This window comes from Antechinus flavipes, chromosome 6 (assembly GCF_016432865.1).
Source record: "Antechinus flavipes isolate AdamAnt ecotype Samford, QLD, Australia chromosome 6, AdamAnt_v2, whole genome shotgun sequence".
Taxonomy (NCBI): domain Eukaryota; kingdom Metazoa; phylum Chordata; class Mammalia; order Dasyuromorphia; family Dasyuridae; genus Antechinus; species Antechinus flavipes.
Window position 1 is genome coordinate 225,522,572 of NC_067403.1, and position 26,819 is coordinate 225,549,390.

Below are 26,819 nucleotides of genomic sequence, written 5' to 3' on the forward strand. Positions count from 1 at the left end.
TCAGCTAGAGGGTAAGTTTTAGGAGCGAATCCAGTCTCCTTAAATCTTATCTTGGAAAGCTAGACTCAGAACATCCCAATTAACTCTGTATATAATATCTAGTTATTTAAAAAAATTAAATGAGCAAAGCTATTCTTGTAACAAGAGTTCATAATTTAAGATAATGATGTTAAGATAGTCTTAAGGTAATCATCATAATAATTCAAGCTAATAATCATTCTAATAACTAAAAACATAATTCTGTGGCTTAAACATCTCACCTGAATCATCCCTGGAGTAATAAACTAATTCTAAGAACAACATTCACTTCTTACTCTGAGCATTTTACCATAAAACAGCTGTTTTATTTTTCCTTTATATCATTACAAACAAGGTAAATTATAGTATCTTTTGCTCCAATTGGACTGAGACATTGTAATGTGTTTGAAACATTATAAATGGTATTTTTCTAAGTAGGACACATTTACTTAAAACCAAATGATGCAAGATTATCACTAGCACATAAATCTGGGGCTGTTGGGAACAATGCTATAAAGGAACAAGGTCCCTCTGGTTTAATATCTTTTGTGCCAAGGAACTGAGTTGCGGTACAGAGCAGGAATCTAATCTGTCTCGCAATGTACATATTCTGCATGTTTTATCAGTACATCCATTGAGGAGCACGGGAAAGTTCATAGACAGTAGGAAAACAAGCGGAAGAAATGTGTCTTCAAATTAATCACTTAGACACTATACATTTCAAAAGGATAAAGGTCACAACAGGTGAGCAAACAATTTCCATCAACATTTTAAATATGAAGATTACGTGATATGCTATATTTTCATCTGAATTAACCAGCTCATGATCTGTTCACTCGGCGCTGGAGTGTCTGGCTTTCCAACTGATTACTTGCTGAATATAAGAGGGCCAGAGAATAATACTGTAATTGTATAATCAGGAAACTAATAATGCAAACAATGCTTCATATTGCTTTGCCTTAGATAGGGAAACATTAAAAAAAAAAAACTGGTGTGGAGGGAGAAAATACCAATGAGACATGTTTACAGGAAAAATGTAACTACATTGAAATTACAGTGAAGCTTTAAAAAAAAATCAACATTAAGTATGCAGAATTTGACAATATTTCCTTTATATGATTTTCCCTTTAAAGACTGACTCTCTTAAGCAGGAATGGGTATGAAATAATGAGTTGGAGGTAGTTTGCAGTATTTTAACACAATATCAGTCCAGAAAAGATGAGTTTTTAGGGATTTGGGGACAGGGATGGAATCTTTGAATTAATGTTTTTCCCCTTTTAAGATCCAACATAGTGCCAGATCTGGAGTGAAACAAAATTCCTGGTCACTGACCCCACTGACCCCACTCTTTGCGAAAGATGCTACCAAAGGTAGCCTTTATGTACTATTGATCATTGAATAAACTTTCCTAGAGAGCCCGTTGCTCCAATTGAGGACCAACTGTTTAGATTGAAGCTGCTTTGGCTGTTTTTTCAGAGCACAAGCAATGAATGAGCTAATTGTAAGATTGTACATTTATGAAAACCATTTTATGTCTATGAATAATTGCCCACACAAAAATCACCCAGACTCAAAAGCAGGCCCAGGAAAAAGTCTCTTTCAAGTAAAAAAAAAATCTCTGAAGTTAAACCTCTTTCATAAGAAAATATATTCTAGGCAACAGCTCACTGGGGGGGAATGGTAAGCTGAATTGTTTACAAGTGTTCTCTAATGTTTATATTCTTATATTATTTAGCATCTATACCACATTCAAATCCTGAACAGCTATTTCCCAATTGGGAGTGGGCATTAATTATTGGAAGTAGGATATATTTCTGGAGAGTGACTGGGGAAGTAAAAGTAAAATGATAAAGCTATCAGGATGAAATACATTTTGAAAACTTAGCAACGAGTCTAGTATGTAGTAGGTGCTTAATAAATGTCTGATGGTTTCATTTGATTCAAAAGAAGCTTATATAAATATGTATTTAAATTATTTGAGAATTCTCTAAGTTCATGTGTCATTTACATGGTTCTTTCATCTTATTTCCTCTTCGTTCTTTAGCTTCAGGGACTGCAGACTATTCTCTCCACCTGAGTGGACTGATACAAATCTCTTGTCTCATCAAGAATGACTCTCAACTGGAGATTTGTTTTCTAACACTGATGTTTCTGAAAACATTTTCTAGCCAAAATGTTATCTTGAAATATATAGGTAAGGAAAGAAAATTGGCTACCTAAGCTTATTACTAAATTGACTGGATTATCTTCATAATTATAAAAGAGCTACTTGCTTTGCTCCTTTGCATTAAGAGATCTCCCTTGCAGGTACTAATATTCATGGATCACATTTGAAAATGAGGTCATTTTATATTGCTTGGGACAAGATGATGAGAGAGAGGACTCCCATAAATACAGCTGAAATTTTAAGGTAAAAATTTATTACAGAAGAAAAACTTCCAATAATATCATATTTGAAGTACTGGGTCCTACTGAAACTCCTGTCTACACCTACAACATTTTCTATTTATGGCCCTGACTTTTAAAATCTATTAAAAATTGTTCTAATGTTAATAAATACAAGCTGTCACCAAGATCTTAGTGCAGTTTCTAGAATTGATATATTTCTCTGTCCCTAAAAACCACAGACTTATAGGCTACATTCTAATAGTGAATTCATTATTAATGGAATAGGTAGATAGATATAGAAACATATATGTACATATGCAAATATATGTAAGCATTCCATTAATAGTGGATTATATGTATATATACATTATATATATATGCACATATATACATATAATTCTTTTGCAGCAGTACTCTTGAGCACATGACTACTCTTGCTAATAATTTGTTTAATTGTATCTTTGTAGCCTAAAAGAATTATTGTTCCTGGAAAAGTTATACTAAATCACATGGTTATGAAGCATCTAAATGGATTATCTATTATCTGTGTCTCATCTCCTTCTGGACTGTGAGCCACTTGAGATCAGATTTTTTTTTAATCACTATCTTCCCAGAGCTCAGCACATAGTAGGCACTTACTGTCTCTTTGATTGGATAGAATCTAATGCCATCTCTTGTCTGCCTAAAGAATCATATTTAAATGAACACAGATGAGAATAAATCAACCATGTTGATGGTACCCATGAAAATAAAATCCAACCTTCAAAACACACAAGTGGACTAACTCTACGTAAATTGACTCCAAATCATTCCAGTTTAAGTCAACAAAACTGAATTGATCAAAAACTTATTCTAAGCTTTCACTCATTTCCAGATAATTTGCTCTTATAGGCAACCTGAATCTTTCATGCTGAATTTCATTCCAGTGGAGACAGAATAAAATCACAGGATTTTAACTGGTCATCAGCCTCTGTAAGAAAAGCCCTTCTTAAAGTTAATGTCCACTATTAAATCACCATTAAACCTTCTCATTTCAGAGAAAATAATACTAATTCCTCTAACTTTTACTTGGAGGTTATCATTGTTATCAACTTCAAAAAGCACTCATTAAGCATTTGTCTGCATATGTCACTGTGATTCCTGCTATAAAAAACAAATCAACCATGTCTTCTCAGCCTTTGTGATTTAAAATGTAAAACACTTGCATAGGTTTACATGAATTCACTTAGTAAACACAAATATTAAACAATATTGATTATAAACATATTTAAAGGCAAATATCAGGTAGGAGGATGAGTAAGTGACTATCATGACATGTTGAATAAGAAAGAAAATGAAATATAAATTCAATCAAGATGGAGCTACCTCATTGTCTTTCTGTATTATGTCTGTTTCTCTCTCTGTTTCTGTCTCTCTCTCTTTATCTCTGTCTCTTCTTTATTTCTCTCTCTTTCTCCATCTCTCTCTATTTCCTCTCTTTATCCCTTTTAATCTCTTTCTATCTCTCTGTTTGTACATGTGTCTCTCTCACTGTTTTTTTATCTTTATCTCTCTCTTTCTCTTATTTATCTGTTTTTAGAATATAAGCCCCCAAATAATTGTGCAGAGAGACATGAGCTGCTATTTGCATTAGTGGAAGTACCCATATTAGTGTGGTCACAGACCATGAGAGCACCAGAATTTTAAAAAAAGTTTCCCTTTAAAAAATAAAGATAGGAAAATTTTAAAAGATAATTTATTGTAAAATTAGAATTTTTAGCAAAACCAAAAGAAAAAATATTAGTACTTGCTTTTTCATCAAATAGATTCATATATACCTTTTCAAAGAAATCTATTAAAACATTTAAATCACATTTTCTTTTTATTACTATTCTTTTTTAAAGCACATCTTTTTCCTTTTCAAAGGTTCCTTATTAATTGAACATTGAACACAACAGATTTCACATGCATTTGAGCGGCAACATCTTTACTTTAGGTTTCCATGTATAATGACATCTGCTAAAGGCTTGACAACTAGACCTGGACTCTCGGGGACTGAGGGATTATAATGATTAGCTTTTGTTGAGCATGTTACTGAGATGAAGATCTGATTCTCTGGGTCAGTGGATAAGTAAAATACACTAGGGGTCAATTCTAGATCTCATGCCAGATTTTTGGAAGGGGGAAATATCCAAAAATTACTGTGTCTGACCTGGTCCACCTCCTCTCCTGTTTGCATGCCCATTGCTTCTTTGTGTGCCAGTGTGAAGCTGCGTTTAACATTAATGTTTTTTTTGGCCAGGGAGCATCGATTTAAAAGCCACACAGGAAATTGGGCTCCCACTCTGAGGTAAACCTCACTGACCGTCTCCTAAGGAAGTATCCTTTAGGAGAAGTGATTGTCCTTGACTGTTCCTAAATGAACACAGAGGAATGAACAAAAAGAAAAGGCAGAAATTATAGTAGAGCATTAAAAGAGAAAGAAAAAGGCAGAAAAGAAAAAGAAAAGAAGAAAAACAAAAAGAGAGTTGCAAAGAGAAAACATGAAATCTCTTTTTAAAAAGTTAATTAAAGGTTTTCAATATAGTACATATTACATGAATAACTTGGATGCACGGTATTCTATCAGGAATCTATAAAATGTTTAAAATAGATATCTGACAATTTGCTAATCCAAGTTTCCAAATGTGACTCTAAAAAATGTGTCTACATAAATATTATTATATGTAATACAGATTCCTAGATTTCAAGCACTCAAAGGAAACTTAGAGGCTGCTGAATCCAGTTTGCCTCATCTTATAACATGAGAAAACGAAGACTTAAGACTATGTGACCTCTCCAGGATCATACAGCTAATAAGTGTCTGAGGATTTTCTGGTTTGGAACCTAGGACTTTATCTGGGTGCTCTTTGATTGCTAATTTAAAAAGAGATCAATTGTATCTGGAGAATGTTCTTGATCATGTGAAGTGTATATGTAGGGATATATATATGGTCACGGTTTGACAAGGGGAAGGGAACTTAGAGATCATTAAGTCTTAACCTCTCATTTTATGGATGAGGCTACTGAAGCTGAGAAAAGAATGGACTTGTTCAGGGTCACATCCTGAAAAAATTGTCACTTGATTCATCTCTCTAAAAGCTTTTATTCCATATCTCTTTTCCCTTTTGTGGCTTATCTTGAGAAGAAGGTATGTAATGGTGTCTTTTCTCTCACTTTTTTTTTTAACTCTCTACTATGTAGCTTCTGAACTCTTCATTCAGCATCATTCATCAGTTGCTCTGTCCAGAATAACCAATGATCTCCAATTGCCAAATGGAAGGGACTTTTTTTTTCTCAGTCCTCATACTTGCTGATCACTTTGAACCTTCTGACAATGTTAATTTTTCTCTGGGTTTTCAGGACACCACCATCTCCTGTTTTCCTTCTACCTCTCTGACCTTTCTTTGTCCTTTGTCTTTGCTGGATTTTCCTCCAGATACACCAGCTAATCATGAACGTTGCTCTTTGCTAGTCCCTTTTCTTCTTCTATTTAACTTTGGGATCTCATCAATTCCCATGGATTCAAGAATTATCTCCATGCTGTTGATTCTTGAATGTACTTTTCTAGCCTTAATCTTTCTGCTAACCTCCAATTTTATGTCTCCTTCTATTGGATCTCTTAAATTGGATTACTGTAGACATATTAATTTGAACATAGCCAAAACTGAAATCCCTAGTTTTTCTCCAAAAATCTCCTGTCTTTTGAACTTCCTTATTATTGTTGAAAGTACCAACAGCCTCCCAGACATCTAGGCTTGCAACTTAGATGACAATCCCAATTCCTTACTCTCTCTCATTTCCTCATATCCAATATCTTGCCAAATCTGGTGATTTTATCTTTCATACACGCACACATACACACACAGACAGACAGATAGATAGACATATAGCTAGATATACAGAGAAAGAGACAGAGAGATATATACATATATATTACAAGTGAATATGTATTTGGCTTAAGATTCCAGATTCAATGAGCTATCTACTCTCCACTCATGGTCTCCCCCTCTACTAGATTGCCTCTTTAAGAAAACTAATATTTTTAAAAGAATTAACTGCAGTGTCTCTACTGAGTCTATATCCCAAAGAGATCATAAAAAAGGGAAAAGACTCACATGTGCAAAAATGTTTGTGGGTGCCTTTTTTATAGTGGCAAGGAACTGAAAATTAAGTGGATGCCCATCAGTTGGAGAATGGCTGAATAAGTTACGGCATGTGAATGTTATGGAATACTATTGTTCTTTAGGAAATGATCCAAAAGATGATTTTAGAGAGGCCTGGAGAAACTCACATAAACATGCTAAGCGAAGCGAGTAGAACCAAAAGAACATTGTATACAGCAACAACAAAATGGATCTGTCCTTTTCAATAATTTGATGATTCAGGTCAATTCCAAGGACTTGTGATGGAGAGAAACAACTACACTCAAAGAATGAATATGGATCACAACATAGTGTTTTCACCTTTTTGTTGTTGTTTGCTGGGGTTTTTTCCTCTCACTTTTTTCCTTTTTGATCTGACTTTTCTTGTACAGCATGATAATTGTGGAAATGTGTTTAGAAGAATTGCACATGCTTAACATTTATTGGATTACTTGCTGCCTAAGGGGAGAAGGGAGTGAGAAAAATTTGAAACACAGGATTTTTCAGGAGTGAATGTTGAAAACTATCTTTGCATGTATTTTGAAAATAAAAAGTTATTATTAAAAATAATTATCTGGAAGAAATAATAAACAGATTGATTTCAGAAAAGCCTGGGAAAGACTTACATAAACTGATGCCGAGTGAAGTGAACAGAACCAAGAGAACATTGTACATTGCAAGTAATGACAAGATTATGTGATGAACAATTATGAAAGATTTAATTCTTCTCAGCAATGTGATGATCCAAGACAATTTGGATAGGTTTGAGATGAAAAATGACATCTGCATCCAGAAAGAGAACTATGGAGACTGAATGTGGACTGAAACCTTTGTTTGTTTTCACCTTTGTTGTTGCTGTTTTGTTTGCTTTCTCTTTCTTATGTTTTATCCCTTTTGAACTGATATTTCTTCCATAACATGACAAATATAGAAATATGTTTAAAAGTATTGCACAAACAAAATCTATATCAGATTGTATTCTGTCTTGGGAAGGAGGGAGTTATGAGAGAAAGGGCAAAAATATTTAAAACATGAAATCTTATAAAAATGATCTTTACATGTATTTGGAAAAATAAATGCTATTGAGGGAAAAAAATTAGCTATCTAGTCAGTAACTGTGACAAAGGGGTAATGATGATTTCATTTCAGGAGTGCTGGGGATAAAAAAGAAGTCTCAGGATACCTAGAAACTTATATGCAACTAGAGAAAAGGAAAGTACCTTTTCTCTTTGAATTTTGGTAGGGATTAATAAAACCCATCTTAAATATCAAATCATAGTCACACATACACATAACATAAAAACACATTTGTATATATGGATTATACATGCATATATACCCATTTGCTTTTACAGCCACCATATGTGGGCATATATGTGTGTATGTATATTAAAATCTCCCCTTCTCTCCTTTGACATTGCCCACACCTTAGTGTGAACCCTTATCACTTAATATCTGTACTATTGCAATAGCAAGGTTTACTCACCCCCTAAACCCATCCTCCCACAGCTATCAAATTGATCTTCCTAAAATGCAAGTCTGACCATGTCGGTCTCCTATTCAATAAGCTCCAATGGTTCCTTACTCCCAAGATCAAATAAGAAATTCTGTTTGGCATTCAAATCACTTCTTAACTTGCCTCATCCCTCACTTTTCCATTCTTTCCATATTTTACTCAGCCCCACGTACTCTGGAATCCACTAATATTTGCTTCTTAGCTGTCCCTCCCATAAGACCCTCCACCTCCTGACTATGGACATTGTCAGCAGTCCCCCTTCATACCTGGAATGCTCTCCCTCCTCATCTCTCCCTCCTGGCTTCCTTTAAGCCCTAGCCAAAATGCCACCTTCAACAAAATGCTTTTCCCCAGCCTTTCTGTATCTAAAACCTTCCATCTGAGATTATTTCAAACTTATCCTATACATATTTATAGATTGATAGATGATGAATGGATAAACAAGCATACAGCTAGACAGATAGATAGACAGATAGGTGGATGGATAGATGGATGGACGGATGGATGGATGGATAGATGGATAGATACATAGATTACATGGATGGATAGATTGATGGATGGATGGATACATGGATAGATAGATGAATGGACAGATAGATAGGCAGATGATAGATCTTGGTTGCAGATAGATATTTGCATGTTGTCCCCATTTTAGACCGTGAGCTAAAGGCTGGGGCTATCTTTTGCCTTTCTTTATATTATTACTAGCATTTGCTACTATGAGTTTCGCACATAATAGGCACTTAATAAATGCTAATTGAGCAATAGATACATTTAGTTAGTCTCTGAGACAAAATATTTACTCGGATCTTTCTTTGACTTCAAATCTAGCACTCTACCCACTATAGCTCACCTTTTGGGGTAAGCATGACAATAAAAAACAATAGATAGAACATAATAAGGCATTGAAAATTCTAGTGGGACTAACATTCTAAATGAGTAAGATTTAATATTTGCAAGAGAAGTATAAACATAAAACAGACTCAAAATTTTACTATTTTATAATGGAGCAAAACTCAGGATAAAGCTAAGGAACAGTGAATAAAACAACAACATAATTTCAGAGATCAATGAAAAACTCATCAGATCAAAGATCTAGAGTTGGAAATTATCTTAACAATCTTGCATCCTCATTTTACAGATGAGAAAAGTAACTTGGGTCTAGATCATAGAAATAAATGGCAGAGTTAATATTCAAATCCAGGGCTATGGACTGCAGATTCAATGAGCTGCCTACCTTTGCCCCTTCCCACTGGACTGATTCTCTGAGCAAAATGTCATTGAAAAATAGCTGCCTTGTCAGTAATGGTGACAATGGCTAACAGTGATTTCATTCCAGGAGTCTTGGGGGAAAAGGAAAGAATCTTGGAATACCCAAAAGCTTATATGTAGCTAGAAGGATGAAAGGTACCTTTTCTCTCTGAATATTGAACAGGGATGAATAAAGTCCATATCAAATATGAAATCACAGTAATTAGTAATAAGTGTAAAAGTTAAATTAAGTATTAAAGTAACAAATGTTAATGCATGCAAGTTAAATATGATAATTCTACAAAAGTACTGAAAATAATAATGAACAATAAACTTATGAATCAAAAAGTAAAACTTTAGACCATGGACTATTTCTTATGGAATAATGAAAGGAAATAGCAAAGAATCAATTAGGCTTTCTATTCCAAGACAATTATGTCTTGGACCTGAAGTTAAGAACACCTGAATTCATATCTTGCCCTGATACTAACTGAATGTCACTTCACCTTTCTTTGCCTTGATACTCTTATCTGTAAAATGGGGATATAATAGTGCCCACCTTCCAGAGTTGTTGTTGTGAGGATAAAATGGGACAGAGTTTGTAAATAGCTCTGAGAACATTAACTGTTTTTATTACTAATATAGAAATGATTCTTTGCATCCTGCATCTCTATGTGTGTGAATAGGAAGAATCTTTAGATACTTTCAATACTAAACTTTAGTTTAGGATCTAAAAAGATTGTGAAATATGACAGCCCTGTATATTTAACTTAAAAACAAAAATACTATTTATTGTATGTACTCTTCCCCAGCTCAACAGTCAACAAAGTTGTTAGTTTTGTCCCATTTTAAATGATAGATATTTAAGGGGTTAACCCTTTAGCTCTTTGAAATGGAGGTTTGTTGGCAGTATGGCCTTCACTTACATAGTTGACTTTGTTTCATTTGTTTTAACAATAGGTGGAGGGAGGGGGAAAGAGACACCATAACACCCACACATCTCATCAAATGCTGAATGAATCAGAAAGATGCTAAATCCCTGTACTATCCCATAGGTCAGACAATATACCAAGAAATAGCTGTGAGCGTGAAGTGCTAGGTCAATAGCATTGAGAAATTGCTACTCCTCTGGGGTTAACATAGTGAACCACAAAAGCATCATATGCATTCATGTGGATATGGAGAAAAGATCTCAATTACTCTTTGCTCAAGATATTTCTAGTGTGTCTGTGTGAGGATGGGGATGGACCCAAAATTGAGAATTTTTAGCAACCACTGTAAATGCAAATCTCTACTAAGCAAAAAGAAGTCAAAGTTGTCCACTCCTACATTTAGTTTTATATTTGAAATCTGCAAAATGTGTAACAATCATAGTTCCTTTGACCAACTGGGCCTTAAGTACAATAATAGCCATTGCCATCATATTAATCATCCAGTCATCCTTAATTAAGCATTAACTTTGTTCCTGGAACAATGCTAAGTATGGGATATTAAGACAAAATCTAGGTCAAATAGTTCTTGCCTCAAGGATCTTACCTTTTAAGGAGAGACAAAAATCAACACAGGTAATAAGTAGATACAAAACACATACAAGGATGTGGTAATATTGTAGAAAAAAGTCACTCACAGCTAAGGGTTCCAGGAACAGCTTATTGTAGTAGCCTTGATAGAAATCAGAGATAACAGGAGGCAGTGTGAGGATAGAGAAAAATGCAGGCAAGGGAGCAGCTAATGTAAAGGTCCTGACCCAGATGACATGTTCTCTGAGAGGAAGAACCACCAAATGCATATAGCAGAGAGACTAAGGCTGGATTTGAAATCAGGGCTTCCTAATTCCAGGCCCAACACTCTACTGTATCACCCAAGCTATTTTTCTAACCAAAGCAATTTATATTTGATACTAAAAAGTCAAAGGAGCCAATGGAATGTATTTAACAGGGAGCTCCTGTTTTAGGTTTAAAATTTTAAACTTAGGCTTCAATTTAAAAAGAAAAATACTATTATATATACTCTTCCCCAGCTCAATAGTCAACAAAGCTGTTAGTTTTGTTTGTTAGTTATTTTGTTAGTTGTTAGTTAGTTTGCCAGTCAGCTGAAGAATGGTTTGGAGTGGGGAGAAAAAAGGAGGCAAGGGTACTGAAATTGTCTAGGTGAATAAAATGGTACTCTGATCCAAGGTGTCCACTTGTCTGAAAGGATGGTATTGTCCTAAGTGATGAGAGGAAAGTTCAGAAGAAGGATGGGTAGATTTGGTCGCAAGTGGAGATAATATTTTGTACATGTCAAGTTTTTTATGTTTATGGAACATCCAACTCAAAATATCCTAAAAGGAGTTGTTGATGTGGGACCAGGTGAGATTAGAGATCACATACATAGAAATAATTGAACCCAAAGGAGATGAAAAGACCAAAATAATCATAGAAGGCAGTTCCAGTTATTAGTAAAATCAATCCATAGTTTACAAAATTATAGATTCTGTTTTATGTGAAATATTATTATAGCCAAGGCTTGTTTCAAAATTTTATGACCTAACATCTTCTGAGATGTGATTTTCTAGATCAATAACTCCTACTTGACTGAGATACAGAGAGACAGACAGAAGGACACACAAGTGGTAAATTTCAGAGACAGTGGTTTGAATGTCAGTCTTAGTGATGCTGAACCCAGTTCTCTATCCAGTAAGATACACGGCCTATTCCCTGAGACATGCCTTACTTTCAGAAAGATGGTAATGGAGTGGAATGGAGTTTGAAAGCCGAAGTACCCGTTTTAGAATTCTAAAATGGGTACTTCTGCTTTCAAACTCAACTCAGCACTGAAGATTTTCTGGTTTTCATTTTTCCTTTTCTATCTATCCTTTCCATAAACTCCAATTAAGTCTTTCTGTGAAAAGTGATATTAGTGGTATATCTCAGCATAGGAAAGAGTATCTTGAGCTAGGAATTCTGGGATCTGTTTCTCTTTCTTCCATTATTTATTCATATGGCCAGTTGCAAATCATTCAACTCTCTAAACCCCACTTTCCTCAAATGAGGGACCTTTCCAGACCTCTAATTGATTTTAATGAAATTTGAAATTGTATCCCTTAACTATTAATTTAACTTTCCAAAATTTTATTTTTGATCAAAAAGAAACAATAAAACATCACATCTTCTAAACTGCAAGATTTGCAGTCAAAGTGATCTGAGTTTGAATTTGGCTTCAGACATTTATAAGATGCATGTGACTCTGGCTAAGTCACTCACCTCTTTCTGTCTTTGCTTCCTCATCTATAAAATTGAATTATAATAATACCTTACACTACAGCATTTCTATAAAGATCAACATATATGTTTGTGTATGTATATACACACATGTGTAAACATAAGTGATATATCTATTTATATATATAGTTATAAACCTTAAAGTGCTATGTAAAAATCAACTCTTCTCTTACTCCAAATTACCAACCCTTTTAAAAAAAATTATGGATATATAAAGCTAATGCTGCCTCAAAAGATAATGAAGAAGTTTATGGAAGCCTTTAGAAGGCTTCAGTTTGTCATCAGTTGTGACTTGGATACAAGAAGAAGTCTAAAAAACATCATCATGGAAATCTGTGATTGCATAAGGACATGGATCTAGCACAAGCATGAAATAACAAATCAACAACTTCACTGTTTGATTGGGATCCATGATATTTTTGACAACCTGGGGGAAGATCTATGAAGAATCATCTTCCAAAGGACATGAGTAAAAGTCATATACAACGAGATGTGGAGGAATTGCAATCTATATTAGTGGAGAGTAATCGTAATATAGAGATAATATGGAGCCCTCAATATTGGAACTTAGTCATATATTAGTGCTTTTATGTCTAAATTACATAACCCATGTTTTCCTTGTATTCCTATTAGACACTGCTCTGATGAAATATATAATACTGTGGAGTCTCTCAATACTTTGAGTTATCTATTTGACCCAAGTTTGAAGTGCTCATGGAACACTACAGCAAGAAGAAAACTCAAGAGATGATCTGGGCCAGCTCTTTGGCCAGTATTGGAACTTCATAATACAATGGAGTCTTAAGCCGGTATTTTAGTGAAAAGGTAACATCCAGGCCAGTTAGGTTTTCTAGGAGCTAATACTTCAATATATACAATTTGACCCATTGGTAAATCAAAAGCCATTGTATGCCAACTTACTGAATATTTAGGTTTATAATATTTTTATAAACTCTCAGTACAATCATATTTTGATTTGAATATAATATCATTATAATTAAAGGAAAACTCTAGGCTCACCATTACACACATTTATACATACTTATACATACGTATATTTCTTACAAATATTCCTGAGCTACTCCAAGAAAAAATAGCCAAAGGAAACAGCACATGATAAGTTTGCTCCTCACTTTCCTTGCTCAAAGATTGCATGCTTCCATCAGACTTTGGAATCTGACCTAATCTTAAGTCCTATCTTCCTTCACAGCATTTCCCCCAGTCCTTAAATTGTCACTACTTGTTTATTCCTTCTTGGGAAATGGACCCTATGAGCGCACTATGGAAATCTGTTAAACATCTCCATCTGCTGTTAGAAACGGGAACTCTTGTCTGAAGCTCCTTTAGCTTACTACTGTAGGTATCCAACCATGGATTGATATGAAAATTAAGGGAACACATGGACTTTCTTTTTTTAAGGTGCTTTTTTTCAGGTGAGTCAAGTCTGTATTCTGTTTGTAACTATTGCTTCCTGGATGGCTCTATCCTTTAACAAAGGTAGCTTATACTGTTTTTTATTTTTCTAGACCATTTCTCCCTACATACCTTCCCATTCTACTAGATACTTAATATTTCAGCTTTGGAAAACTGTTCTCTTCTAAAATGGAAGTCTCTATTCAACAGTGGGTTGACTTTAAGGAGTTCATGATTTTTACCTCCTATATAGTTTGTACCAGAATTTTTGAAAGATGATGTTTGTGTTATAAATATTATACATTTTAATCTGCAGTAGATATGGATCACATTTTACATATATCAGAAAAGTGGCAAAAAGCATCATTAAGCACATATATTACTGTAAAGGGTCCATTGTGTAACAAGGAGAAATTGCAAATAGCCTATGGGTTATATAAATGCCCCCAGAGATAGTAAAGAAACCAGAGGAAGGCAGGAGGAAAGAAGCAATGTGAAACATGGTTCCCTATGGGGAATTTAGGGAAGAGAAGGAATAAGGATCATACAGAGAAAAGAAGCAATGTGAAATATGGATCCCTATGGGAAATTGAGGGAAGAGTATGGATAAGGATCATATAGACCTAAAATGTCTAGGAGACACTTCACTTTCCTCAGGAATATTTGTAAGAAATATATGTATGTATAAGTATGTATAAATGTGTGTAATGATGATGATGAGATGATGGATCGGTCACAGAATTAAGTCAAAGAATTAGATAACATCTATGTTCTAAATGTTTCTTGATCAAATAGAAACTTTGTGAACTGGAAGATAATAATAATTAATGATAATAAAAATAACAATTATGTCAAAACTATATTAATTTTCTTTCACTAAACACAATAAATCTTCAAGATTTTAAGTCCCAATGATGCTCCATTAATTCCCAATGTTACAAAAAAGAATAAAGAATATGACACAGAACACCATCAGATTGCAACACCATCAGATTGCTCAGGGAGAAAAGTGACCTAATTGCTAAAGACTAAAGAGATTTCCTCATACTTGTTTCCAGAGAAGGTTTGTTATAATTATCTATACAATTATCTGTTTATCTTTGCTTAAACACCAATAGAAGAGGTTAGCTTATGCCTCTGGTTAAACATCCACAACACTCATAAATAAAAGATTCATGATAAACTTGCAGAACTGGGGAATAACCTTCCTACCTGTCTCATCCAAGCTTCAAAGAGCAACACAGAGAAAATGATTATCTGGGTCCCGGGTCATACATGGGATATAAAATGAGGGGAACTGTTTTCAAATCCCAACTCTGCCATTTACTGTTTATATGACTTTGTCCAAATCCGTTTTCTGGATTTCTGTGGCTTCATCAGTAAAATAGTTTAGACTCAATGACCTCCATGGTCCCTTCTCTAAATTTATGATCCATTAATGAAAAAAGTGTTTCTTTGGCTCTCTCTCTCTCTCTCTCTTCTCTCTCTCTCTCTCTCTCTCTTTCTCTCTCTCTCTCTCTCTCTTTCTCTCTCTCTCTCTCTCTCTCTCTCTCTCTCTCTCTCTCTCTCTCTCTCTCTCTGTCTCTCTCTCTCTGTTCTGTCTCTATCTCTCTGTCTCTCTCTGTATCTTCCCTTTTTATAAGCCAAGTTCAACCTTCGAGTACTTCCTTCTTCAGGTTTCTTGGATCATAGTCATCATTTTTTCTTGTTTTCATAGCACTTCTATGAAAGCACTGAATTTTCATTTAACTACGAAAAATCTTACTTTGCCACATATTTGACTCAGTCTTTACTGAAATTTAATTCCTGTATTGTTATTTAACTTTTCTACATCTCATTTCCCTAACTAGATTGCAAGCTCCTTAAGGGCTTTAAGCCCTCAGACACTGTCCACACCAAACCTCCATTCAACAGGTGCATCAAGGGCCATACCAATTTTTCAGATACCTGGCTGACCAAGAGCCCCATTTGTGGAGCCTGTGAGTCTTATCCTTCAACATCCTGGAGTAAGGAACTAGTATTGTATACATATTTATTCTGGCCCTAAGGATCCAATTTCCAGGTATTTAATGATCCAAATATCCAGTTGAAAACTTTGTCTCCTCCTTTCCCAAGTCCTAGAATTTGGAGAAAGAACCCAACACTGAAATCAATGGTGGTGTCTTCCATAATAATCATTGGACCATGAGGACAAATTGCTTCAGTCATGGTATTATGAGTCAAAAATATCTTTCCTCTTCTAATTCCCTTTGTATTCTCATCTGCGTTGAATTTAACAATATCTTTCATCAGTCCCTTTCTTCTTCCACCCTCTCCTTCCATTGTGTCCTCTGGTACACTTCCTCTATCATTAAAAATATCTCCTGAATGGACAGAAACAGCTACACTCAAAGAAAGAACACTGGGAAATGAATGTAAACTGTTTGCATTTCTGTTTTTCTTCTTGGGTTATTTATGCCTTCTGAATCCAATTGTCCCTGTGCAACAAGAGAACTGTTCGGTTCTGCACACATATATTGTATCGAGGATATACTGTAACCTATTTAACATGTAAAGGACTGCTTGCCATCTGGGGGAGGGGATGGAGTGAGGGAGGGGAAAAATCGGAACAGAAGCGAGTGCAAGGGATAATGCTGTAAAAAATTACCCTAGCATGGGTTCTGTCAATAAAAAAGTTTTATAAAAAGAAAAAAGAAAAAAACTATCTCCTGAATCTTAGATCTCTTTTTTTCCCCCATACTGTTTTGTATCATCTTTCATCATGAGACCTGGTTCTCTCCTGAAACACTATATTCCCTGCTACTTCAGAAGACCTCCTCTCTTATGCCCTCTGATACACTAGGACAGGAAGATGTCATAATATTCTATGTTCTTCACTGTTATTTTCAAATATTTTCTCTATGACTATAATCTCTCCATCCTTCTATGTCAATTATTATAGTTCTTTTGCTCTATAATCTACTGCCCTAAACGGTTCTCTGCTTCTTTTCTCAAAACATATCTGGAACATAAATTTTCTATTTACACTAACTCACGCCCTGGTTTCTGGAAACAACAATATACATACATATAAATGTCAATCAAATCCTCTCAATTTATCAACGTTGTTCAACTTTCATGACCAACATGATCATTATGCCTTAGCCACTCAGGAGGATTTCACCTTTATTCACAACTACACTGACCTCCATGATCTTGAGCTCTGAAATATTCCTCTCTGATAATAATTATCTTTCCATCTCTACTCTCCCTTAATCTTCTTATATGAATGCTTCATCCTTGCTGTGAGATCCAATCTATCTAGTCCTTCTTGTTTTCCTAGTCTATTATTCCTTCCTTGGTCTTACTTTTCCTCCCTTCACAATCTTGATCCTATGGTTCACCAAGTCAACTGCTTGACCTCCAGTCTTGAATCTCTTGTTGCTTTATTCCATCATGGTTCACACCTAAGCATTCTCAACCCTAGATCATGTAAACCATTAATCTTCTCCATTCCTCTTTCCAAGCTCCCCTTAGAAAAACTCATGCCATTCTTCTGACTAAAACTACTCTAATAATTCTTATCTAATTGCCATTTTGCTCTCTTTACCTATTCAATGGCTTTTTATTACATATTTTTCAGTATTCCTTTCTCTCTAAGTGAGAGCTCCCACTTCTATGCTCTGAAAAGAACTTTACAGCAAAAATCAAAAACATCCTTTCCAAAATGCTTCAAAGTCTTAAGTCCATAATGCCTACTTCACACTTCAAAATTTTCATCCATCTACTTCTCCTTTAGGACGGTCTCAGGAAGACGTAACTTCCATTCTTTCTTTCAAATATTCCTTTTCGACCCTATCTACTGAGTCCTTCCCACTCTCTCACCTCCTAAAAAAACAATTTTCACTTGATTCCAGTATCCCCTTGAGCCATTGTATTATATCTCTTTTCATTTTTGCATGCAAACTCCTAGAAAAAGTCAACCACACTCCTCCCTCTATTTTGTCATCATTCATTTACTCCTCAACACCTGGTCATCTGGCTCCTGACCCTTTAGCCCCTCTGACATAGTTCTAAGATCTCCAATAATTTCAGATGTTAAATCTTACAGCATTTAATCACGTTTCATCTTTCTCAAGTTCTTGGCAACTTCTTGATGGTGTCAACCTGTCTCCTGTAAATTCTCTATTTCCTCTATTCAAGTGATATTGCTACATTTTCATTCTCTTTCCATCGGTCTGAACACTGTCCCACGGTTTCTTTTGTTGCATTCTTATTTATCTCTCTGTATTCTCTCCATAAGTGAGCTCATTCCTTCCCATGAATTTCATGATCATTTCTTTGTAGTTGATTCCAAAATTTTATCTCCAGCCCCAATCTTTCTCCTGAACTCTTTTAAAATTTTTTTGATTTTTCCCTTACATTATAAACCTGGACAGATTACCCCCATTTTGTGAGAGGTCTCTTGTCATAAAATAAAATAAAAACAATTAAGAATTCCAATCCTGGAGTAAGGAAGGCATGAATTTAAAACCTGACTTAATATTTCCAAACTCCAGACAAATCACTTGATGAAATGTGACTTATTCTGAGTGTACAGAGCTGCAGTGCCCCAGGCTTTGTCTTATTGCAATAGAAGGAAATTTGTTTGACTGTTTCCTCATCTATAAAACAGAGGTTGTTTTGTAAAGGATTATTGTGAGGATCAAATGAGATAATATTTGTAAAGCATTTAGTATCACGCCTAGAATGTTTCCCGTTTTTGTTCAATCATTTTCAGTCAGATGTGACTCTCCATGACTCCATTTGAGTTTTTCTTGGTGAAGATACTTGAGTGGTTTGTCCATTTCCTTCTCCAGCTCATTTTACAGATGAGGAAAATAAGGGACTTGAACAGGGTCATACAGCCAGGAAGTGTCCGAGGTCAGATTTGAACTCAAATGTCTCTGTTCCACCTATCTGCCTGCCTGGAACATAGTATAAGCATTTAAAAAATCATTGTTCCCTTTTTTATTTCCCTTCCAAAACTCACCCTATTGCATTTTTTTTTCTGAAAAAGAAAAAAAATAATAGCTTGGATAGCACATTTCATCATCATTGCTTTGGAATCATGAATGATCCCTGTATTGATCACAGTTTTTAACATTTTCAAAGTTGATTATCTTGTTCTGACTGTTCATTTCATTCTTTATTAGCTTGTAAAAGTCTTCAAAATGATAATATTGATGTTATAGAATAAGCTGTTCTTCTGATTCTATTTACTTTGCTCTACATGTCTACATAAGTCTTTCCATGTCTCTTTGACATCATCTATTTCTTCACTTCTTACAGCATAACTACACCTTTTGATTCATTTAACACAACTACTTATTCAGCCATTCCTCAATTGATGGGCATATCATTAACTTTCAGGGTTTTTGGTCACTTCAAAAAGAGCTACAATAAATACTTTTTTTTCCTATAAAGGACCTTTCCTCCTACTTTGAAGCTAAGCACTGGTATAGCTGAACCAAAAAATATGTAATATGTTAATACAAGTTTCCTTCTATTGCAACAAGATGTAGCCAGGGGCACTGCAACTTCATTCGCTCAGAGCGAGTCATCTTCCACCAGAAAGTAGATGGCCATGCATATCTATTACAAATCAGCTTGTCCCATTACCTATATGTATTTATATTTATTATAGCTAATATTTAAATACCACATATTGTGTGCCAGGCTCTAGGCCGATCACTTTACAAATCTCATCTCTCTGTAAGATAGATGCTATTATTATCCCCATTATACAGATGAGGAAACTGAGGCAAATGAAGGTTTGCCAGATCACCCAGCTAGTAAGAGTTTGAGGCCAAATTTGAACTCAGATCTTCCTGATTCTAGGTCTAGTACTCTACGTACTATGATGCCATCTAGATGACATATATATACATATCCATATATACAGATAAATAGATCCCTTGTGACAGGAAATAGAGAAGAAAAGTGAAAATTCCTTGAAGAAATGAAGCCGTCACAGCTGGAAAGAAAATACCGAGGGAAGTCAGCTGTTATAAGCCAATATTGCCACTTTTATAGAGAAGTTAATACATGCTGGAGTCCTACACAACCGCTTGTGAATGGAGTTGGCTAGATCAGGTCTTACAACTGTTCTCTAACTTTTTTACAACATTTCAAATTGCTTTCCAGAATGGTTATAACCCACTTATAAGTCTACTAAGGATATATTGATTTTCTTCTTTATTCATTTTCTTTTTTATCATCTCTGCCAATTTTATAGGTATGGGGGAGAACATAAAAATTTCTTTGATTTGCATTTTAATTAATAATTTAAATTAATAATTTTTTTAATTAATAGGGTTTTTTTCATATGACTATTGATAGCCTGGGTTTATTCCCTTGAGAATTGCCTACTCTCATCCTTAGCCAATTTATCATTTAGGGAAATGGTTCTTAGTATCAATTGAGTCTCTTGACTCTCTCATTGTCAACTGCCTTCTGGATATCTTTTCCCTAGATGTCCTGTCAGTACCTGAAACTCAACTCGTCCCCAAAATGTGTAATGATCTTGAATTTTAAACTCATTCTATTCTAATCTTCCATGTTATTGCTGAAGGTACCATGATCCTCCCAAACATCCAGTTTCAATAAATTCTAAGGTCCAGGAGAGGAGAGGGCTTTCATCCCTACCCCTTTTTTTTGTATCTATCTGCATGTCTAGTCCAATGTTTTGCACAAAGTATATAATTCATAAATACTGGCTGAATTACACTGAACTTTTTTTTCATACCCAAGCATTAGTTGCCAAATCATAAATCCTTCCTCCACAATATTTTTCCCTTATGGTTCCTTCTTTGTATCACCATGGCCACCACCCTATCACCCTATTTGCACCTTCATCACTTCCTGAGCTATTTCAATGGCCTCCTGATTAGTCTCTCTGCTCCCCCTCCTCCACCTTATCCAATCCGTTCATTTGTTAACATTATTTTCCTACAGTATAGATCCATATTCTTCTCCTACTCAATAAATTCCAATGGCTCCCCATTGCCTTTGAGGTTGAATATAAACTCTGTTGGTTAAGTCCTTCATGGCCTGGCCCTACGCAAACAATTCCCCATTGTACTTATTCTCCTTTGCCCATACTGCAGTCTCTCTAGTCTGAATGTTCCCCACTCACAAAATTCATTTCCTGACACCATGTTTTTGCACTGGTTGTCTCTCACGTCTGTAATCTTCTGCCTCTTTACTTCTCACCCCTTCCCCACCAACATACACACTTTAAGACACTGTATTTCCTTTAAAAGTCAACTCATATACCATTCACTTTCTATCTGAAGCCCTTCTTAATCTAGTCAGTTAGAAAGGCCCTCCTCACCTAAATATTTATTTTGTACATACTCACATATGTCCATGCTGGCTCTTCTCCATTAAGAATAAACTACTTGTAGACAGGAACTAACTTTTTTTGCCTTTGTATCCCTGCTCCCAGAACAATGTCTGGCACACGGCAGATCTTTGATTAGTGCTTACTGATTGATTGATTTGTATCCCTCAAATTCCTTGGGCTAACAGATTTTCAAAATTTAGTTAGAGACATTCACAATTCATTGTTTATCTTGATCAAATATAAATTCAAATAAGATTGAATTCTACCATTTTCCCCACCATAGTTCTCCATGATAATGAAATATGTGAGAGTTCTCAAATTTTTGGAACTCTTTTATTTAATATTGAGTTACCTTCATGGTGAGATGGTATAATGGACGGGCCTGCAATCAGGAAGACCTGAGTTCAAATCCAGTCTCAGACTCTTCTTAGGTGAATGATTCTGGGCAGGTTCTCAATTTCCTCAACTATATAATAGGTATTATAATAATAGCATCTACCTATCAGGGTTTTTGAGAGGATCAAATGAGATAATGTTTGTCAAGCACTTAGCACTTTTTTTTTCTTTCCTTCCTGCCACATAGTTATAGGACAATGCTAAGAATCTTACCAGAACTGTGACAGATGCCAAATGACTGGCTGTAAGTATAGTCATAGGCAGCAAAGTCTTCCCCCATATTTTAAGTTCCTTGAGGACAGAGATTTATTATATAGTAACTACCACAAAATACATGTTCAATAAATACTTGTTGAATAAATGAATGATCAGATAAAAAGGAATAAAGGAAAAGAAAATACCACTGCCTTATTATTTATATTAATCTAATCCTAAACATTATTGAATTATAGAGTATCGGAAAAATGGGAAAGGGTTTAAACTGTGTCTGTGAGGCTACACAACACAGAATACAAGAACGGATCACTTGTGTATCTGGGCAATAACTTCTCACTTTTTGCTATTGCATTGTCCTGCTTAGTTTACTTTCTCCATTTTAATCTAGCCAATAACATTAGAAACAACCAAGAAATCCTCAAGACCATCCCCACCAAAACCCCACTCCTCTACCTCATTGTTTCTTCAAGGTGATTCATAGTTTTAAAACTATGCAATCAAAAACTATTAGAAGTTGGACCAAATTGGAAAGGCTTTGTCTGCTGATTAACTATAATCTATTTTCTCAATCCACAGGTCTTTCTTAAGTGCCAGACACTATGCTTAGTGCTAGAGACACAAAGAAACTCACTCCATGGGATAAGAGTAGAAAACAACATGCAAATAACTACATTATACACACATAGAGACTGTCTCTGTCTCTGTCTGTTTCTCTCTTCCTCTGTCTCTGCCTCTGTCTGTCTTTCTCTGAATCTGTCTCCTCTGTCTGTGAATCTGTGTGCATATATGTGTCTCTCTCTGTTTTGCCAATTTTCTCTGTCTCTCTTTCTGTTTCTGTCTCTGTCTCCTCTTTTTCTGTCTGTCTCTCCTTGCTCTGTCTCTTGTCTCTGTCTGTTTCTCTGTCTCTGTCTCCATCTCTTTCTCTCCCTCTCTCTCTGTCTGGCTGTCTCTGTCTGTGTCTATCTGCCTATTTCTCTGTGTGTATACATATTTTTATTTATACACACATATACACACATGCATGTATGTGTGTATACACATCATATATATAAGATAGAATGTGGAAGGCAGAGAATGAGGAGGGGATATGATATTTCACCTGCAGGGGGAAAAATTAGAACTAAATTTTGACAGAAGCTAAAAGATAAAAGTAAGGAGGGAGAACATTGTCTGACAATCAGTTAAGCTAAGTCCAAAGAGTTTCATTGCCAATTTAGTCAAGAAGGAGATTTTACTATATGTGTGACCTTTGGCAAACCACTTAATCACTCTGGATCCCAATTTCCACATGTTTAAAATGAAGTGTTAGGGCTACAGGACCCCACGGGTCCTTTATAGCTTTCAATCTATGATCCTATGACACAGGAATGCCAGGCATTGAGGGGCAGCCTACACAAAGCCCTGCAGAAGAATGCTGAGTTTAGGAAACAGAAAGAAGGCATTTTGGATGGAGCAAAGTGCAGGCAGAGGGGCAGCAACATAGGAAATCAATCTGGAAATCGAGCCTTGGACCATGTTGTGAAGGACTTTTAGTACCAACTTGAGCAGTTTCCATAGACATAGGAAGCCGCAAGCAAGGAAATAGCAATATCAAACTTGTGTTTTAGGAAAATCATTTATCAGTTACTCAACAAAGGCAGCAAAATTACTAAGGGACAGGACAGGACCAGAAACAGAACCCAAGCATCTGATTTCTAACCCCCTGATCTCTTCTCTATATCATGCTCCCTGCAGATATTCTCCTTGGTGGGACATAACACACTCATTGAGATGGCATTGTACACTGCCTCACTCAGTCTTTGGTACTACCCCTAACAAGACCTTTGTCCCTGAAATCACTGCTTCCCTTTATTTAACCATAAAGACTATTGATTTATCATATTCAATTTGTTAAGTGTATAATCCATAGATTTAAGAAAAGCCTATAACTTATTTCTGTTTACTTCTTTTCTAGAATGATGATGGGTACTATAGAATAGTTTAATTATTGTTCAGTTGCTGAATAGTAAACAAAAATTAGTTTAAAATTTATGAATACTCTTTCAAGAATTATAAGTTTACTTAGTACCTTTTGTTTATATAGAACTTTGTTTTATAGTTACAAAATGATATACATATACACAATCCTATATAACATGCATACATAATATATATTTGCAATATATGTGTTATACATATGCATATATATGTATTCTTATTTAAATCTCATACAAAACATGCATATAAGGTAGAACAGATATTTCTATCTCTCTTTTTATATATGAGGAAACTAAGTCTCAAACAATGTAAGAGATTGACTAAAATAATACAATTCACAGAGCTGAAACCCAATCCTCAAATATTTTGACTCAAAGTTCAATGGGCTGACCCCCATGTCACACTCACTTCCATTCTATTTAACCATCGTTAACAAACGATTAATTCCAACAGAAGGAAAAATGGCATATAAAGAAATAACTATGAAGCCTAATTGAAGGTTTAGAGTAAGCAGATGGCAGAAAATTAGGAGGAAGTAATCATAAAATCCTCATTAAGAATTCCTTAGTAAGCTAAAAAGCAATTCAAGTTTCTATAGGTAAATCCAGTCCATTGGAATATTTCTTTTGCTCTGTCTGCTTCTGTCCATCCATCCATCTACCCATCCATCCATCATTCATCCATCTATCTCTCACAAAAGGCAGGTACAAGGTAGATGCTCTGTCTTCTTTGTTTTCTTGTCTCAAAAAACTTTGGGCAAAGAAATTAGGAAATCGATAATGATCTTTCCCACAAACAGGCAAGAACAGACGCAAAATCTTTCTCAATCAAAAGTCAGAATTCTGACTATAACCTTAACTGCTTTGCAGTGATCATTTCTGTATATTCTTAAAAGATTGTACTGCATGGTTATGGTAAAATACTATTGTTTATGTGGGAGGAAATCTTACTTTTTAGGGGTGAGAGTTTTTTCTGTAATTAATAAAAGCTCTAGGGTCTTCCTTCTGTCCTCCACTTCGTGGAGAGATTAATCGGATTTAGTGAGTCCTGAAAAACATGCTTCTATTCTTATTAGCTTTCCTTAGTAAGTGTCCTAGATTGATGAATCTGAACAGTAGCAATTTGTTACACAGCAGTCCACTGAAACTCAAAAGATGAGGTCTATGTGATCGTTATCAAAACAGACCTGTGCACTCACTGTCACTAGAGAAAGTGTTTGTGTTGATATTTGCTGAACAGAATGGAAGCAGGGGGAGGAAGGAGGGAGACAAATTTAAATCAGGCTAGGTGGGTAGGCCAGACTGACAATTCAATGCAAAAATAGAGAATTGATGTCATGTGGTACCGAATGTCCTAAATATTCAATAGTGCAACTTATATTTTATTAAAAAAAATTAGTTGGTTCCCTTTGGGTGGTTTCAAAGTATGGTATCTTTAATTGTAGAAATATTATCATTCTTGATCTACATCAAGAGATTTTTTCCTATGTGTTCTAAAGATACCTGACCTCAATACAACTGACATTTTTTTCATGTCTTGAGCCAATATCTAAAATTTACAAGTAAATGAGTTCAATTTTGGACAGAAGTCCAGGTCCCACAGCTCATTGGAGGTCTGATTCTTCTGGTCTTTGCAGAACTCTCCACTATATCACAACTAACTAAATACTAATACTAATACTAAAAAAAAAATTTAAAAAACACCCCATAACATTTGTTCCATGCTAAGTAACCTGGTAATTTAACGAGATTGAACTATGGATTATTTTTCATAACTCCTGAAAAGACCTCTAACATGGCATTGTAAAACACTGACTTAGAGAAAGAGTTTTATAAATAAAATTTTAAATTTACAAAGAAACTCATTGAAGTGATAATATTTATTATTCAAAAGCTTCTGCTCTGTATGTGACTAAAACAGACAATGGGTAATCAGAAACAGCTGTTTCTTTTCCAAGTGAATCTTAGGATGTTTCCAGTGCCCTTGTTTCTGCAGGATGCACCAGATTGAATAATGAAATGTTAATGGTGACCCAATATGGATTGTAGCAAGTAACTTTTAAAATTATTAGTAAGGAAAGATGAGAAGACATTTCACTCCTTTGCAGAGGTAGGGGTCCACAGGTGTGGACCACTGCATATAAACAGATCTTTTTTTTTCAATCCATCCATCAGTTTTGCTGATGGGGAGAGGGGTTCTTCTTCTTTTTTTCCTTTAAAAAATCATGGTCATACAGAAGAGCCCTGAAAGGGAAAGATGGAAGGATATGATGGAAAAGGAGAAAAACTAAAGACAATAATCAGAGGCGATTTTGCACTAAAACACCGAATTCTATCCTTTTGAACAAGATCATCTCCCGACATCTAGGATGTTCTCAAATTTAAAATGAAACGTGTAGAACGATTCAAGTGTTTTCGGATAATTCCTCCTCGTTGTTGTTGTTATTGTTTTAATGAAATAAATGCCAAGTCCATGGTTCTGAGAAATGTCAGCCCATGCGTGGCAGCTGCTCTCCTAGCTGCCGAGGGAGGGGATGGATGCGCCAAACCCCACAGCGCTCCGCAGAGTCACTAGTGAGAAACAACAAAGGCTCTCCGTGCAACTAACACAGATGTGCCCAAAGCCAAACTGTCAGAAAGAGTTAAGATGACAGCTACTCACAGTTCATTATTGCCTTCTCACAGGTCACTGGGTGACAAGCTGGGTCAGTGTGCTTTGGCGGCTGCTACAGTCCTTCCCCCGGCCCCCTATTCAATTTAAATAAAGGTAAGCTGCTCAATTTGATCAACTAATGTAAACAAACACATTCCCTACACTCTCCGCGGCCGGAGCATGGCGTTTATTTGTGGTAC

The 26,819-nt window shown here is 35.4% G+C and overlaps 1 protein-coding gene across 1 annotated transcript in view; it reads right to left on the reverse strand.

The window, feature by feature from the left end:
* LOC127541529 (doublecortin domain-containing protein 1-like) overlaps nt 1-22,054 on the reverse strand; it is a 183,806-nt gene extending 161,752 nt beyond the window's left edge. Inside the window, exon 1 of the mRNA XM_051966760.1 lies at nt 21,988-22,054. Within this exon, the coding sequence (XP_051822720.1) occupies nt 21,988-22,054 (67 nt within the window). The remainder of the gene's footprint in view (nt 1-21,987) is intronic.
* Between the last annotated feature and the right edge of the window lie 4,765 nt (nt 22,055-26,819).